Below are 17,690 nucleotides of genomic sequence, written 5' to 3'. Positions count from 1 at the left end.
ACTCAAGAGGCGTGCTCTGATTGGCTGGGAAACTCCAGAGGCGTGCTCTAATTGGCTGGGAGACGCTGAACTCCATTTTGGAAACAGCTGTTTGAAGACGTCACCTCTGCTGAGCTCGGCGGGGAGCCTCCAGCGGGCTGAAGACCTCCTGGTGGAGCTGAAGTCCTCCTGGTGGAGCGGTCTCGTGTCTTGTAGCGGGGGATCTGGAAAACAAAGGGGGCCATTAATGCCATTTGGACATTGTAACAGGTGGATAACAAGATCCTTCCGAATTAAGGTGAGTGTCCATCTTTTGTTACGTTTTATGGAGGACAAGACACGAGCTGTGTTGGTTCAGGTAGAAGGCTACAACACGCAGCGTCTGGCATCGGGTCCGTCTCCGGGACTGTCTCCGGGTCTGCGAACGTCTCCGGGTCCGGGTCCGGGTCTGGGTCCGTCAACCCTTTACGTCTCCGGGACTGTCCCTGGGTCAGTCTCGGTGACCGTCTCCGGGACCGTCTCCGAGCCCGTCCACCGGTCTGGGTCCGCCTCTTGTTCTGTCTCCTGGTCCGTCTCCGGGACCTCCGTAGTCACAACTCGGTCATCCCACATTAGAGGGAAACACGAGGGCATTAAAACGACGCAGCTGCATTTATTACAAGCCCACAATGATGAGTGAAATAAAAGGTACCGTTTGTTTGCATCTCCACGCCGTCGTGATCTAGAAGACACGGTAACTTCCCACGCCATGGTAATCACATACAGGCTCTTCTTGGATCCCGTGTTTTGATGCATTCATCATGGTTCTTGTGGACGGGGCTCTCTGATAGGCACACATCTCTCCCACCACTGTACAATATTAGTGGGGTGAATATGGGCTAACAATTGCCTGCACTCCTTTGTGTTCTGTACCCCTTATGTTTTGGTCTGCCGATTTTAGTACACAAGCCCATCTCAAGTATTTCCACACACATATACCGACCTAGACAGACAGAGACAGACACACGCAGACGAAGACGACGTACTCGAAGTGTGTCTTTCTCACACAAAATATGTTATTCCCATCTGGAAACCATTCTAGTAATTGCAATCCATGTATTCCTCCTGGTCGATACAGAAGGGTTATTGTTGGTTCGACCTTTCAGAAAAAAAAACCTACTCTTGGCTGAGAAGCTTTTAATTACAAGGAGCCCTGCGTGCTGGAGGAGTACCCTACTTTAACAATTCTAAAAGGATACTGGGCCCTCCCAGTTCCTTTTCCAGTAGGCTTATTCATGCACTTTAGTCATGTAAGCAATGTTTATTCTCTGACGAGAACTATAGCCCGAGGCTCCTCTTTAAGGGCCGCCATGACATGGAGGGTATGATTAATATTGTTAGTCTTCTTGGGGTAAGAGTGTAACTAATCCAAGAAGCATCGTCTTTTAATTCATAATATCACTGTTACCTCCTGCCATGACTGGACCAGCTAACACCCTCTACCACTGCAGACAGGCAGAGAGAGGCCGTAATATACAGACCTTACATTTCCAGCTGCTGATTGCGCCAAAGCTCAATCATTGTGTTTTTACATCCATCACTCAGTCTGATGCTCCACTCAGATATGCACTGATGGCAGTTAGACTGCAAATACGAGGACATGCGGTCACGGTTCCTGGTAATCTGTGGTCTTACATTAACAAGAGTCTCACTGTGGCACCATTATTCTCCTCCTCCTCCTCCTCCTCTAGGTCCTCCATCAGATGGATTTGGTCATATGTGCGGCTGATGGGCAGCCCAGTCAACAGTAACAGGATTATCCTGGGAACCCCTTATCTCTATCGCCCTGGATGACAGGGCTGCATGAGGGCTCTGGCGTCACGGCGGTGTTGTTCTTTTGCTAAGCAGCCTTTTCCTCTTTGGTCAGCAGATTTTAATATCGTTTTTAGGATCATTAATGTAGTGTGAAACATTTTTTCCCATTGTGATGAGAATGTTTTCTTGCTGATGGAAGTCATTGTTGGTTTAACATAGGAGATGGAATTCTACCCAAATAATTGGTTTACTTTCCGTTGCACATCTCATTCAGATTTGGATCTTTTCCATTCCGTCTTAAGTGTGGGTTGGATGTCCTTGTCCCACGAGGGCCTTCAGCCTCGCACCGTGGGCAACACCACGTTGTGTACATGAGAAACAGCCCAACACTCAGGCCTCTCAGCGCAACTCTAAAGCCTGGTTTGGTCAACTGTTGAATACTAGGATCCAGCGCTATTATTCTCTCACTCGCCTTCAAGTATTTCCACTTTATGTGACTGGGATAATGTTGCTTAACATTGACTAACTGGGTGGGGTATTGTTTGAACACTCGCCCTCCCTCCCCCACACACCCGCCGTCACGCCAGCAAATGACACCCACGTCCTCCTGACCGTGTGGGAGAAGAACGTGATGCAGCGTTTCAGGCGCTGGAGTTACTTCGCACACAGCCCTAATGGTAATGGAGAAGACGGAAGTTGGCCAACTTGTGTCTGAGTGCCAGTGTTTTGGCTACACAGCGCTGAGATAATTCTGTGGGAGCATACAGGCCTAGATACTCAGGTCATCGCCTAGAGTAGGGGCTTCAGGGAATCAATGAACAAACTAGGGACTAGAATAGATATGGCTCTGTTTAGCTCGCATAATAAAGCGGGAGCATTCCTGCTCTTCTGTTTCTTGGCCTGTCCCCTTTTTCTTCCGCCACCCCCCTCTCTCTCACTCTTTTCTTCCTCTCTCCCCCCTCCTCCTGCTCCCTCTTGTCCTCCCTCCTTTTTCAGCCCGGCCTCCATTGTGGAGGGAGCCTGGGAAATGATAGGGAACATACAACACAGGCAAACAAAGCGCCTGCTTCCTGTTGGGCCTGTTTGATGTGTGGGCAGCCCGCCGGTGGAGAAACAGAGAGGGTGGCAGCTCTGAGACAGGAGAGGGCTTGGATTTACCGTCTTGTAAGAAGAAATGGTGATGCATCATTTCCTGTGTGGGGGTGTCATTTATTTAGCAGCTCACAGACCAGTGGACCTTGAGGCGTGGGAGAGGACCTAGTTTGTGAGGAACGCTCTACTCGGGGTCGATGAGGCGTGGCCGTGCCAAACTTTCATTGAGACGTGGAAGTATCGTGCGGCCTGCTAGAAGAGATTAGTTGTGATGTGAGTGTTGTTTCTCAAGCGTTTTTTTTGTTGAGACACCATTGACTCGAATGGATTCCAGACAATGATTGTACAAACAAGCCAATGCTATTTTGATGCCAACACATGATGCATTTCGCCTCCCGGACAGGCGGCGGCGGCGATGTGGCGGTGGTCAGGTTTAGTAATCGCTCTGTCAGTCCAGGCACCTGCTTCCTCCTCGCCCTGTGTGTGGTGCACAGGCTCTGTGGCACACACCCATCACCTCTAGCCAAAAATCATGGGGGGACAATGATTAGGACAAGCGGATACAGTGAGGTCCCTATCTTGTTTTCTGGTGTGTAGCCTAAAAATCCTTTTTCACTTCCTAATTCAGCAGCTTTGTGGGTGGAGCAACAGAGAATAGGACTGTCTCTACTACAGTGTTTGTCAGTCATTTCTCTGCGATTAGTTATTCAGCTCTCTGTGTCTTGACACGCAAACACAGGTCATGTGAGACAGCAATGTTGTGTTTCAGTTCTGTATGTTAGGAAGACATGTATCCGTTTTGATGCATAAGCTTCACCAGGACATTGGGTGTGGACATGCTTGGACGTTGCAAAGTAATTCGATCCGACAACGAGAGTCTAACAAAGATAACAATTAATATCTATCAAACGCAATGTGCTTTTAAACATTTTTGGTTCATTCTTTTAACAAGCATCCCAGCACTGGAATAACGACTGTGATTGTGTTACCATTTCTCGTCCGCTCGGAAGCTATCATTTCATGTGGCCGTTTCGCCCTGGAAATGTCTCTCTACATAAAACGGTTTAGTGACAGACAGACGGGTCAGGTGGCAGTGTGAGGGCTGGTTCTCTCTCATGGCTGGCCAGCTGCACCGCTAGCGTACCAGAGCCTGAGGGGCCATATAAGGGAAGAGAGGGAGACGTTTGGTCATGTGCACTGAGCTGAAGTGGTTTCAGGCCCTGTCTGTCTGGTATTGTGCACATTGTGGTGGTGAATTATCGCTTGGATACTATCGGATGCTCTCATGGGCTTTTCTTTCTCCTGCTCATTCTCTCTGTTGGTTGTAGTCTTAAATCTCCACAGCAGCCATGATTTGAGTCCAAACAGGTTAGGTGGAGCAGGTTGAGATCTACTCCCTGTTCTCTGCACAGACCAAATAAATTTAGAGCAGGAAATTTGCTGCTGCAAGGAACAGTTTCAGTTTAGGTTTAAGCAAGCATCCTTGGGTGATAAAGGGATTTATATGAATTATTTTTCAAATATGGCATAGATTGGTGGATAGTTGATAATATATGCCACGGGAAATGTTATTCCTTTTCCTGGCCAAGCCAAAGCCTTCCAATATGATGGTGGTGTTAAGTTTTCCTCTTAGATCCTTTTGTTTTATTCATTTGTTCTCTAGTTGCTGGCCCACAGTAGCTGATGCTAATAGGCTGCGTCAGGCTTCTCATCTCTCTGCCGGGTGATGTGATGGGCCTTCTGGCGCAGGGGATCAGTTGGTTGCAGGATAATTAGGACGGCAATTAGGTGGAAGTACCATACAGCCAACTCTCTAACGCCCCCTCACGCAGCAAGTGGAGGGGGAAAAACATCAATGTTGATTGCACTGAGTATGGGTTGTTGTCGGCGGTAACTTTGCCGGTCCCAAGGGTGAGATACTGTACCAAGGGGCGCTGTTGTGCAATCTGCCATGGAGTACCCACCTGACCAGAGGCAGCGGGGGGGGCCCCTCTCCTCCTGCCCCTCTGGGCTCCTGCCTCCCTGGGCTCCTGCCCCTCTGGGCTCCTGCCCCTCGGGGCCCCTCCCATCCTGTCCCCCGGGGCCCCTCCCCTCCAGCCTGCCGGCCGGCAGCCCCGGATGTGTTGAACCCTAGACCCTGGTGTTGAGGAGCAGTGAGCCGCACGCGCGGCAACGCTGTTCACACACGCCAGAGGAACTGGCCTTTATGGCCATACGACATCCATCTTATGAGCCGTGCGGTACAGAACCCTTGATGTTGTTGTGACCCTGTTGCAAAGCAGAGCTCCAGACTGCGACCAGTCAATTTTGCCCTGTTTTTATTTTCACACGTTCAACGGGGAAGGGGGGCGTCAACGAAAATCAAAATATCAAAATATGTATTAATAATGTAGTGAAAAAAAATGAGAATCAATTTGGCATGTTGATTTACGGTGTGCGCCCCTAAAATTTCTGGTTGTGCCCCTAAAGTTTTCAGTTAGGGGCCCCAGTGCTCCTAGTTAAAAATGTTAGTCTGGAACAGTATTACCGGTGCATTATTTACCTTTATTTTTTTATAACTGATGGAAATATGTTTTCTTTCCCTACGAGTTTTCTACTTTGTTAATGCATAATAATTAAATATTTAAAATACAAGATTATATTGTTGGTTTATCTCCAGAGAGACTTAAGATTTTTAGTTAGTAGGTGTGTTTAAGACACACTGTGGAGACTTAAGATCTTTAGTTAGATGTGTTCACTGTGGAGACTTAATTAGGCCCTGCCTACACAAACAAAAACTATATCCCCCCCCCCCCCCCCCCCCCGTTTTCCTTGGCAGCGTTTCAGGTATTTTTCCATAAAGATGGACTCATTACAAAAACGCATAACTGTAGAAACGGTGTAGTACATCTTCCAGGCCTATATGTGGCGCTGTTTCTCCACCAAAGACGAGGCGGAGCATGCGCATTAAGCCTGCGCGCTGTATACAAACATACAGTCGAGGAGGAAAAACCGAAGAACAACAACAACAGCTGTTATTAAACCTTGTAGATTGAGCAGACAATACTTTTTTAGGTGCAGTTAGTCATTAATGTGTGTTTAAGACACATTGTGGAGACATTTCCCACGACCCCCTCACCACAGTGCTTGAGAGATGACTGTGATTAAAACCTTACATTTATTTAGCTGACACTTTTGTTCTAAGTGTCTTACATTACGTGCATTCAACAATGAAGATGCATTGCCCTTAAAGAGCAGTGCATTGCCCTAAAAGTGCAAGAATAACGTGAGTACATAACATTTTTTGTCGCACAATCCATCATTATAATCAAATGGTTGTAATGTTCTTCACAGACTGTCCTGTTGAAGGCATTGCAACACGCTCACACGGTGGCTAAGGTAGGGTCTGAACTGTTGAGGTTGCCATAGGGGTTGCCCCCCTCCACCCACAATAAAAGACTTAAGTGGGAACACTTGAGGAGGGGGCACGAGGATGCACAGCATTGGGTTTGCTCTCTGCAGATAATGCTCAAGTTTATTACACCCAATCAGGCCTAAAAGGCTTTTGGCGAAAGAGCCGTAATGGGCTGGGATCAGGGCGGCTGACTCATGCTCCCATCTCTTTTCTATCGATTTATTTGCTTCTTTTTTGTTCCAAATGTCCGGCATGCAGCGCACTCTTCACCCAGCGCCGCCTGGGCCTGTAGTCATGGTGACCCGGGGCGTTCAGCCGCCTTCCAGACTCCAGCCCCTCTCCTCTTTCTGCTCTCGTCGTCTTCAACAAAACGTTGTTTGACATGCTTTTGTTGTGATACAAGATAATGATACAAGCGTCTCTCATTCGCACGGCCATCCCGCCTGCCTCCTATCACTTTTGGAAGCTCGGTCCCTTTCTGTTTTCGCAGCAACAGCCATCACTGTTGTTGTTGTTAGTTGGAGCTGCGAGTCTGAAGGCTGTCTCAATAAAAAAAAAACCTGCCCAGCCACCATTCATTCAGGCCAGAGGAGTTCCTATAAATCAGTCTCTGGAGAAGCATGGGGGATATGTTGGAGGGCTTTACATCAGCTGGTTTCTCTAAATCAGTCTCTGGAGAAACATGGGGGATATATCGGAGGGCTTTACATCAGCTGCCAATAGGAAGTGACCTGCAGGAACCCAGCAGTTTGAAGCCCTCAATGGGTATTCCTTTTATTAGATATTCAGTGTATCTGTGGATACCTATTGTTTATTGTCACAGTTGGGTATTATTCATTTTAATTTGAAGCGTCCATATCTCAACCTCTGAAAAGTAAAAAGTTTTTGCATTTCTCAGATTTTAGGTATCCCTCTAACTAAACAGCTTTAACATTGGGACCCATAATGTCCACCAGCATAAATCTTGCTGTACATTGACACTTTGAAAGACTTTGAACATTTTCTCATTCGACCAAGACTCAGAATTACCTTTTTTTTTTTTTCTACAGATGATCTATGGACTTGTCTGAGCTTATATTTAGCAACCATTTTTGATAACATAAAAATGACTAACTCATGTGGGAATCCATATTTTTCAACATTCAATCACAGGTACACTTGAAGTAGTCAAGGTCTGTGACTACTTGGGCCACATAGAGGCCAACCCAAATTGTGTGTCGATAAAAATAATGAGGTCAAAATGTAAATTTTAATGAATGCTAAGCACTATTGTTCAATTTCCATGGAGAGTCATTGTCAGAAGGTGGCAGGAACTTTACATTTGCCAGGAACATACAGAAGCCCTTCCTTAACATGTGTACAACATTGTGTGTCAATATCTTTTTCCATGACGTCAGTGTCAATAACAATAGCTATAAAGTGTAATGTACCTTATTGCCAGCAGGAGGCACAAAATCACACAAAGTGTGTGTGTGTGTGTGTGTGTGTGTGTGTGTGTGTGTGTGTGTGTGTGTGTGTGTGTGTGTGTGTGTGTGTGTGTGTGTGTGTGTGTGTGTGTGTGTCAAAAACTGTGTAATAGAACGGAGATGGTGTCATATGTGTCTAGGAGTAACGACTACAACCCTGATTCATCGATGGGCTAGGCACGGTTTGGGCTGTAAATCTCTCTGGGACTGTCATTAGGACTAGTTATTAGGATTATAAATAAATTGATATAACAAACTAAGTACAGGGGGCTGCAGTGAAAAGTAACATATCGCAGATTTCAAGGAGTAGTTATATGTTTATATGTATATATACATTGCCTCACTTTTAAGTAGCTTTGTATAAAAAAACATGTAAGGACAACATACCTGATCATCTAGATCGAATGGCGTGTACAACTGTCTAGGTTGGGTTACACCATTCATTAGAATTATGCATGGTTGAATGTTTTAACACAGTCTCCTTATTCCAAAATCTCTGAAAGATGATCAATAGGACTGACTATAGGAATCTCCACACAGTGAACTTGACGCTGTTGTGTTCGTCGACATAACGTCCTTATGTACCAAGTCTGATATGGTTGGGTAGTAGCTACCCCGCTGAGCCACTGCCATTGTCCTGGGAGTGTTTACACACACACACACACACACACACACACACACACACACACACACACACACACACACACACACACACACACCCACACCCTCAGCTTTTATTTACAGTCATATGAAACGATTATCATTGTTTATAGTCTGCTTTTTGTATGAAAAGGGAAAAATCCCCATGGTTAAATATAAAGATATATTCTTATCAACCGCAAGCAGCCACAACTTGGTGACATGCAGTCGACACGTGACTTCCACAGCCAGGGCTGTGCACACAAGCTTAGATTGTGTTTAAAGGGGATCATCATTAAAATACCTGCGTTCCCAGCTGAACTCAACATAGCAAGCAGTTGGCCATATACACACAAAATCATACGGAAGAAACACACACACACACACACACACACACACACACACACACACACAGTGTGATACTGCTATCCTTTGAGCTCAGTGGATCTACTTGTCACCGTAGTCAACCTGTAAAAGCCCTTCTGTTTTTAAGTCCACCTGTAAAATGATGGGTGAGTCGGTGATGTGTCATGTCCTGCTTATGGTGATTTATCGAGAAATTGAAGGTTTTCACTCTACATTTTGTAGAATCTGTGGAGAGTGATCACCATGTTGTGCAGCACCTTTACAGCTGTAGGGTCTCCAGGTGAATTGCACTTTGCACTTTCTGTTCAGCCACAGCAATTCACCTAGAGCCAAGGGAGGAGCCTCCGAGGGGACCCAACGAAGAGCCAGCGGGATGTAAGGGAGCCGTCGTGGGAACCGCGTGGCCCTGGGTCACAGCGTCATCACTGAGGCACATTCTTGTCCCGTCAGTCCGAACTCAGAAGAGGAAACGGCAATTTCCTTTAAGAACAAATGGAGCCCAGCTGCATGGCCTGGTGGCTGTTGGGGGTTTGTAATGGTTTGGCTGGGGCTTGGTGTTAATGGGTAAAATAAGTCCTCCTTGAATCCACTTGAGTTCCACATCCTGGAGGCCCTTGTTCCTGTGTGACTGTACGTCCACTGGCCCTTGTTCCTGTGACTGTACGTCCACTGGCCCTTGTTCCTGTGACTGTACGTCCACTGGGCCTTGTTCCTGTGACTGTACGTCCACTGGCCCTTGTTCCTGTGTGACTGCATCGCGGCCAAATGCAGGATCTTCATGGGAATCAGGTCAGCACGTTGGACATATGACGTCAACAAAGAGAAGCACCATGTAGATCCTCATTCAGGAAGTAATCCAATCCAATTCATTCCTTGTCCGCGGGGTGGTGTTTAGGTGTTCTGCACTGCTCTCCCTTTTTGAATGGTCTTTTGTGGTGCTCTGGCAGTGCTCTCTTAGCTTGGGGGTCTTTTGTGGTGCTCTGGCACTGCTCTCCCCGCTGGATGGTGTTTTGCGGCGGCCAGCATCAATGACCCGATAAGGTACAGCCCGGCAACAGGAAACAGGAGGGATGACTTGCTAATTGAGCTCACTTTCCAGGAGCCTCCTTCTACACGCTCACACACGCAAGCGCACACGCACCCCTCGGCTCTCGATGGAGGTGCTTGAGTCCAGCCCACTGCCGACCCCGTGGGGGCAGATCTAAGGAGATGCAGGGCTGGCAGAGCGGGCTTGGAGGCTGCAGATTCCAGGACAGCTTTGCGTCGAGTCTTTCTTAATCAGGACGGCCAATTAGTACAAATGTCACTGGTGCCGTTCGTCACAGTGCAAAAATAGAAATGGCAATTAAGGAGAGCTGGGTTTTTCTTATTTAATTATTAGGTCACTCGTCCACTCCTGGTGTCGGAGTCTGCGGTGCGACGTTAGGGGGCCGGTGCCCCTCTGCTGGGATCAACCTGCCGATCTGATAGAACAAAGCGTCTGTATCACAGAATATATCGATGGATATTATATATAGATATTATAAAGATAGACGGCAGTGTTATTATGAAAGACCAGTGTCTTTACAACTCCAACGAGTATAACATTAAGTAAGCTCAGTGTTTCATAATACCAACCAGTATGACATTCAGTGTTTCATAATACCAACCAGTATAACATTAAGTGAGCTCAGTGTTTCATTATACCAACCAGTAAAACAATCAGTGAGCTCAGTGTTTCATAATACCAACCAGTATGACATTCAGTGTTTCATAATACCAACCAGTATAACCTTCAGTGTTTCATAATAAAAACATTAAGTAAGCTCAGTGCTTCATAATACCAACCAGTATGACATTCAGTGTTTCATAATACCAACCAGGGGTTGCGTTTCCCAAAACATTCAGGACGTTAGCATTTTGCCAACTTATTACTAATATCAGTTGTACTATGCAGCAGCCGAAGTACAAGTGTTTCCCAAAAATCCCCAGCTAACATAGCAATACGTAGCTGACCTCTTTGTTGATTAGCTGCGTACTTATCAGCTAATGCATAGTGAACATGTTTTCTGAAGGCGGAGTTCGGAGTTGCTCTGAGGCATTCAATCATTCACAGGTGGAAGCCTCACAAACTTTGATATTTAGACTACATGCTTGTTACAGTTGTGGTTAATATTCACCAACTTGATTGTGTATAGCCTACCTATCCTTTGTATCAACATTAGAAACAATTTCGGAAATAGTTGTTTGTTTGGAAAAAACGTCACACAGATTTTTAATGACACTGGCGAATTCATCAGCATCATTATCTATGCAATTCAATATAGTTGCTGCAAACGGTTGATACGTTTATAGAAAAATAATTCAAACAATGAATTTGGTAAGAAATTTGCTTAGTCTATTCTCTTGGATATGGATATGTAAATAAATTAATGTTCTCCACAATTGTGTGCAAAGGTTAAATGGCTGAGTGGTTAGAGCACTCGCCCTGAAATTTACAGGTTTTTTTTTGTTTTTTTTCCAAGCCCTGCCAGATGCGTCTTGTTTCCTCAGTTCTAATGATGGATTTTTGATGTGTGAAGTCTGTCGATCCCTTCACAGTACCTAGGCTGTATATTTCCCTCCTACAATATTTTGATAGCCTATTCATTTTGACAGGGGGGCAGCATCTTGTTTTGTCGCTGCAGTGGGTGCCTTTTTTTATTTTATTTTAAATTGTAGGCTATCGATGAATTTACTTCTCTAAAACCCACTGCCAAGAATCTTAACACACATGTAAAACAAACCGTTTTTAAAGAAAATACCTTTGAGCCATTAAATGTACATTGCACTTATTCAAGGTACTTAATTGTGTAGCATCTACAGTAGCTGCTATCGCTGCTTTACACGGGGAATGGGTTGGCCTAGCGATTGTAATACTTGCACTTGGTTCTATGAACGTCTTTACTGTACCGACAGCGATATATTGTTTCACTTCTTATGACAAATGTACTTATTGTAACAAATGCACTTATTGTAAGTCGCTTTGGATAAAAGCGTCTGCTAAATGCCCTAAATGTAAATGTAAATGTAAATGTCCAGTGATGTTCCACACCCTTACATTTGGAGGCACTACTGCACTAACTCGGAATGCTAATTGTGTAAAAAAGACAAAGAAGACTGAAATTGGTCATGTGACCATGAATAACCAGGAAGCATGTGGCCTAATATGGACCTACAACAGCCCTAGAACTGTTGTAAATAATTTGCCTTTTTACCATGTTGGTAATAAGGACTCAGCCAGACTATGTTGTTGGGAAACAGTAAGGGAGCCTTTAATAACTTCCTCCATACTATGATTTTACTATGTAAAATGTGAAATGGTTTTGGGGGACACTTTCCTATTAACTGTTGAGTCCCTAAGAGGTAGGTTTCTAAGGAAGTTAGCAACGATGCTTTTGGGAAACGAACCCCAGTATGACATTCAGTGAGTGTTTCTGAATGTCTGAGCTCACTTTCCAGGAGCCTCCTTCTAATAGCCTCCTTCAGAATGCCTGCTATTTCAAAAAAATGTTCTATTGCATTCTGCGTCTGCTGCTGGAAACTTGATGAACTGCCGTGCTCTTCTGCAGAGTGCATTTGTAACATCTCTGACCACTCGGTTAATGGAGGATTGGCTCACACCCAGGGTGCCCCCTAACACCATTTGAAAATCTCAGGGCGGCCATAATTTGTGTTACTACTGGAAGTGGCGACGATCGCCTTGTTTTCCTTTTCAGGTCATCTGACACGATATCTGCTAAATAGATCATAGCAGGCCTAGGGAGCCTATACTGTCTAATTATCATGTGATCAGGGAGTATAAGCGGATCCACTCTGTCTCTCAATGGCCTTGGTGGATTTTCCTCCCTAACTGCCACCCATCTAAAAAAATCAACAAAAAAAAGAGTAATATGTTTTCAGTGACTTGGCCTACTAGTAATCTAAATAAATACAACTGCCTTCTTGATATACTTAAGAGTAAATTGAAGTATAATCAAAGATCCTTGATTACTATTACTTCTCAACACTCTCTGGTATTATCAATAGGCCTACTAGTTACTGACACAGAGTTTAGGCCCATTTCATTTTCAATTGGCAAAATAGGCTTTATTTGATATACAAAAATTTGTGTGACAAGCTTAAATTAACAACATTGGTTAACATAGACTTGGGTTAAGTAATATATTAATGACTTCATATAAATGTCATATAGATATGTTCAATCAAAGACTTTCACTGCAGCTGTTTTAAGACTGGTGAAGGGTTATCTTAAAGTTGTGAAGAAATTTGAGAAGAAATTCAAGAACTTTGACTTCAAGAATCTCGTTTGCTCTTAAGTACATTCTTAGGAAAAAAAATAAGAAAGTTAGGAAAAAACGTGAGTAAAAAATATGAAATTCTTCATGAATATCAAATCTTCTTAAATTTTGTCTTAAGAACACAGTTAAGAAAAAAGTGCTACTTAAGAACTTTTTTTTTCTTAAGAATGCTTTGTGAATCCGGCCCCTGTAAGTGGTGTCGGGTGGTGGCCAATAGGTGGCACTCTTCCCTCTGGCCTTAACATCGATCCCGATGCCCCAGTGCAGTGACGGGGACACTGTGCTGTGGAAGGCCCCGATGCCCCAGTGCAGTGACGGGGACACTGTGCTGTGGAAGGCGCCGTCCTTCGGAGGAGACATAAAACCGAGGTCCTGACTCACTGAGGTCATAAAAGATCCCAGGGCACTTATCGCAAAAGAGTAGGGGTTTCCCAAGTGTCCTGGCCCAACCAGGCTCATTCAGTCTGGCTAATAACAACCAGTATAACATTCAGTGAGCTCAGTGTTTCATAATACCAACCAGTATAACATTCAGTGAGCGTTTCATAATACCAACCAGTATAACATTAAGTGAGTGTTTCATAATACCAGCCAGGGGTTTGTTTCCCAAAAGCATAGTTGCTAACTTCCTTAGAAACCTACATCTTAGGGACTCGACGGTTAATAGGAAAGTGTTCCCCAAAACCATTTCACCTACATAGTAAGCTCATAGTATGGATGAAGTTATTAAACTCCATTGTACTAGCAAGGTAAGGCTTCCTGACTGTTTCCCAACAACATAGTCTGGCTGAGTCCTTATTACCCACATGGTAAAAAGGCAAATTATTTCAGTTCTAGGGCTGTTGTAGGTCCATATTAGGCCACATGCTTCCTGGATATTCATGGTCACATGACCGATTCAAGTCTTCTTTGTCTTTTTTACCCAATTAGCATTCCGAGTTAGTGCATTAGCGACTCCAAATAATTTGCCTTTTATACCATCGGAACATCACTGGACATTTAATGGCTCACAAATATTTTCTTTAACAACCCTGTTAGTAACCCTGTTTGGGTTTTAGAGAAGTGAATTCATTGATAGCCTACAATTTTAAATAAAATAAAAATGTATCAAGAAACATGCATCCACTGCAGCGACAACACAAGATGCTGCCTCCCTGTCAAAATGAATAGGCTATCAAAATATTGTAGGAGGGAAATATACAGCCTAGGTACTGTGAAGAGATCGACAGACTTCAAACATCAAAAATCCATCATTAGAACTGAGGAAACAAGACGCATTTGGCAGGGCTTGAACCGGTGGCAAAAAACAACATCCCAACATCCATATCCTAATTTCTCACCAAATTCATTGTTTGAATATTTTTTTTTTTTCGTTTGCAGCAACTATATTGAATTGCATAGATAGTGCCTATGCTGATGAATTTGCCAGTGTCTGGCAAATTGCGACGTTTTGTCCAAACAAACAATTATTTCCGAAATTGTTTCTAATGTTGATACAAAGGATAGGTAGGCTATACACAGTCAAGTTGGCAAATATTAACCACAACTTGTATAACAAGCATGTAGTCTAAATATCAAAGTTTGTGAGGCTTCCACCTGTGAATGATTGAATGCCTCAGAGCCACTCCGAACTCCGCCTTCAGAAAACATGTTCACTATGTATTAGCTGATAAGTACACAGCTAATCAACGAGGAGGTCAGCTACGTATTGCTATGTTAGCTGGGAAACACTCGCAGTTCGGCTGCTGCATAGTACAACTGGTCTAAGTAATAAGTCAGCAAAATGCTAACGTCCTGACTGTTTTGGGAAACGCACCCCAGTATGACATTCAGTATTTCAGAGTCTTTTCATGTTTAGAGCACGTTCATTCCTGGGCCTCCCTACAGAGCGTTGCATGGTCCAGACCCCTCCTATATCTTGGGTTCACTGCACTGCGACCCCGCTGAGGCTCAGCTGCGTCCCCTAGTGCCTAAGCCCGTTCCCTAACGAGGTGGTGGTGTCTGGGGGGGCACCTCTGTCTCCGGAGCTCCTGGTTTAGTCTCTTCATGTGCCGTGATGAATGGACATTTCGAAAAGCAAAAAAGCTGATCTTTTCTTTGCCAGATCTTTTGTAATGTAATGTCTTGGTTTTGTGTTTCTGTGTTGTGTGTTTCTGTTGTAAAGCAGCCTGTGAATATAATCCTTTACCTGCTTCCCCCAGGTGTTATGAGAGCGCTGGTCATGGCCAGATGATGGACGTGGAGACGTCTTACTCAGACTTCATCACCTGCGATCGCACCGGACGCAGGAACGCCGTGCCTGACATCGCAGGGGAGGGCGGGGCTGCAGCCGGCAGCACTAGCGAACTGACCAAAGACATGGCCCACATGGACCTAAAGAACACAGGTGAGCAACAATAGAGCCTCTACACCACTGCAGACCAGTAGAGCAGAACAATAGAGCCTCTACACCACTGCAGACCAGTAGGGCAGAACAATAGAGCCTCTACACCACTGCAGACCAGTAGGGCAGAACAATAGAGCCTCTACACCACTGCAGACCAGTAGAGCAGAACAATAGAGCCTCTACACCACTGCAGACCAGTAGGGCAGAACAATAGAGCCTCTACACCACTGCAGACCAGTAGGGCAGAACAATAGAGCCTCTACACCACTGCAGACCAGTAGAGCAGAACAATAGAGTCTCTACACCACTGCAGACCAGTAGAGCAGAACAATTGAGCCTCTACACCACTGCAGACCAGTAGAGCAGAACAATTGAGCCTCTACACCACTGCAGACCAGTAGAGCAGAACAATAGAGCCTCTACACCACTGCAGACCAGTAGGGCAGAACAATAGAGCCTCTACACCACTGCAGACCAGTAGGACAGAACAATAGAGCCTCTACACCACTGCAGACCAGTAGAGCAGAACAATAGAGCCTCTACACCACTGCAGACCAGTAGGGCAGAACAATAGAGCCTCTACACCACTGCAGACCAGTAGGGCAGAACAATAGAGCCTCTACACCACTGCAGACCATTAGAGCAGAACAATAGAGCCTCTACACCACTGCAGACCAGTAGAGCAGAACAATAGAGCCTCTACACCACTGCAGACCAGTAGGGCAGAACAATAGAGCCTCTACACCACTGCAGACCAGTAGAGCAGAACAATAGAGCCTCTACACCACTGCAGACCAGTAGGGCAGAACAATAGAGCCTCTACACCACTGCGGACCAGTAGGGCAGAACAATAGAGCCTCTACACCACTGCGGACCAGTAGAGCAGAACAATAGAGCCTCTACACCACTGCGGACCAGTAGAGCAGAACAATAGAGCCTCTACACCACTGCGGACCAGTAGAGCAGAACAATAGAGCCCAGACTCTAATTGCCTCTATCAACTTCAAGCTTCAGAGTCAAATGATTCAGAGGGTTTCAGAATTTGCTCGGTCAATTTCATCTATTTGAGTAGTGGGATGGGTGTTTATGTTTGAGACACGCCTACTTTCAATGTTCTCAAACGTGTCCAAACCTAGAGGGTTGTAGTTGCTCCTTCCAGAGCTGATAATCCCTCCCTAAACACCACTCCACCTATTTCCCATTGGAGTGTTTCAAGCAACACGGTGGCTTCCAAGCTCGCTGTTGGATGACCCATGACCGTTTCGTCCTTATTGTCGCGCAAGCTGACGGGAACCACGCAGCGTGACCACCGGCAGTAGAGCCGAGGAGGGAGCGCTGATGGCGTGCCGATATGGAGCTACGGAGACGGCCCCTGGGTTGGGCTCTCTCCCCGTGGTTCCTGAGTTGTGGCTCTGTGAGACTACAGGTGTGTGTTTCCGGAGGCTCTGCTGTGGACCGCTCTCATGGAGTGTTTCCTCTTTCCCCAGAAGGGGCCGTGGGGCCCCCCTCTGCACCACAAGGGGAAGGCTCCCCCAGCCAGGAGGCCCAAGAACCCACAGGGCCCACCTGAGGCCCTCCATGGCCGTCAGGAGGGGGCGCAGTGAAGGGGAGGGACATGGCAGGACTCGAGGACAGAGACTCTTTACTACTCACCGTCCACCGGCTTGTGCAAGGAGCGTGCGTGTGTGTGTGTGTGTGTGTGTGTGTGTGTGTGTGTGTGTGTGTGTGTGTGTGTGTGTGTGTGTGTGTGTGTGTGTGTGTGTGTGTGTGTGTGTGTGTGTGTGTGTGTGTGTGTGTGGAGACACCTGCCAGGTATTTTTGACTCCTGCAGTGAGGTTATAATGTGGATGGCCATTTAGGAAAAGCACAGGAACTTATCAGACTTTGAGACCTGTGTGTGTGTGTGTATGTGCCCTGAGTGATATTTATGACAACACTTTAAAAGGTCCCAGCAGCCTCTGTGGATCATGAAAGTCATAACCTGCATTATATTATTACTCAATGTTTGTTGTTTTAGTTAAGTTGTGTTCTTGTACAATTGTAATCATTTTTCTCTCAGTAAGCATAACACTTAACATTGTACTGTACCATACCACGTTCATATTTATTGCAAGATGTTCAGCGATATCTTTGTGATATGATTTTTCTTTGTCAAATAAAATAAAACCCCCAAATGTATAATGTGAAGGTCATACTTGATATTTTCTAAAACCTCTTCATTTTTACACAATGGAGAATTTGCATAGATCCTTGAG

At 45.4% G+C, this 17,690-nt stretch overlaps 1 protein-coding gene across 3 annotated transcripts; it reads left to right on the top strand.

The window, feature by feature from the left end:
• The first annotated feature begins 111 nt into the window (after positions 1 to 111).
• Positions 112 to 17,616, top strand: pkig (protein kinase (cAMP-dependent, catalytic) inhibitor gamma). 3 transcript variants are annotated; one of them, XM_079741458.1, is made up of 3 exons: positions 112 to 277; positions 15,251 to 15,435; positions 16,923 to 17,616. In XM_079741458.1, exons 2-3 carry the CDS (start codon positions 15,279 to 15,281, stop codon positions 17,003 to 17,005), a joined length of 240 nt encoding a protein of 79 aa, XP_079597584.1. In that variant the 5' UTR covers positions 112 to 277; positions 15,251 to 15,278; the 3' UTR covers positions 17,006 to 17,616. The 3 variants fall into 3 exon arrangements, with proteins under 3 accessions (XP_079597584.1, XP_079597583.1, XP_079597582.1); XM_079741457.1 differs by lacking the exon at positions 112 to 277 and adding an exon at positions 3,002 to 3,138 and having other exon boundaries at positions 16,926 to 17,616; XM_079741456.1 differs by lacking the exon at positions 112 to 277 and adding an exon at positions 3,009 to 3,138.
• The last annotated feature ends 74 nt before the right edge of the window (positions 17,617 to 17,690 follow it).

The sequence above is a fragment of the Pollachius pollachius genome, assembly GCF_949987615.1.
Source record: "Pollachius pollachius genome assembly, chromosome: 8".
NCBI lineage: Eukaryota > Metazoa > Chordata > Actinopteri > Gadiformes > Gadidae > Pollachius > Pollachius pollachius.
This window is presented reverse-complemented; position numbering and strand designations above follow the sequence as displayed.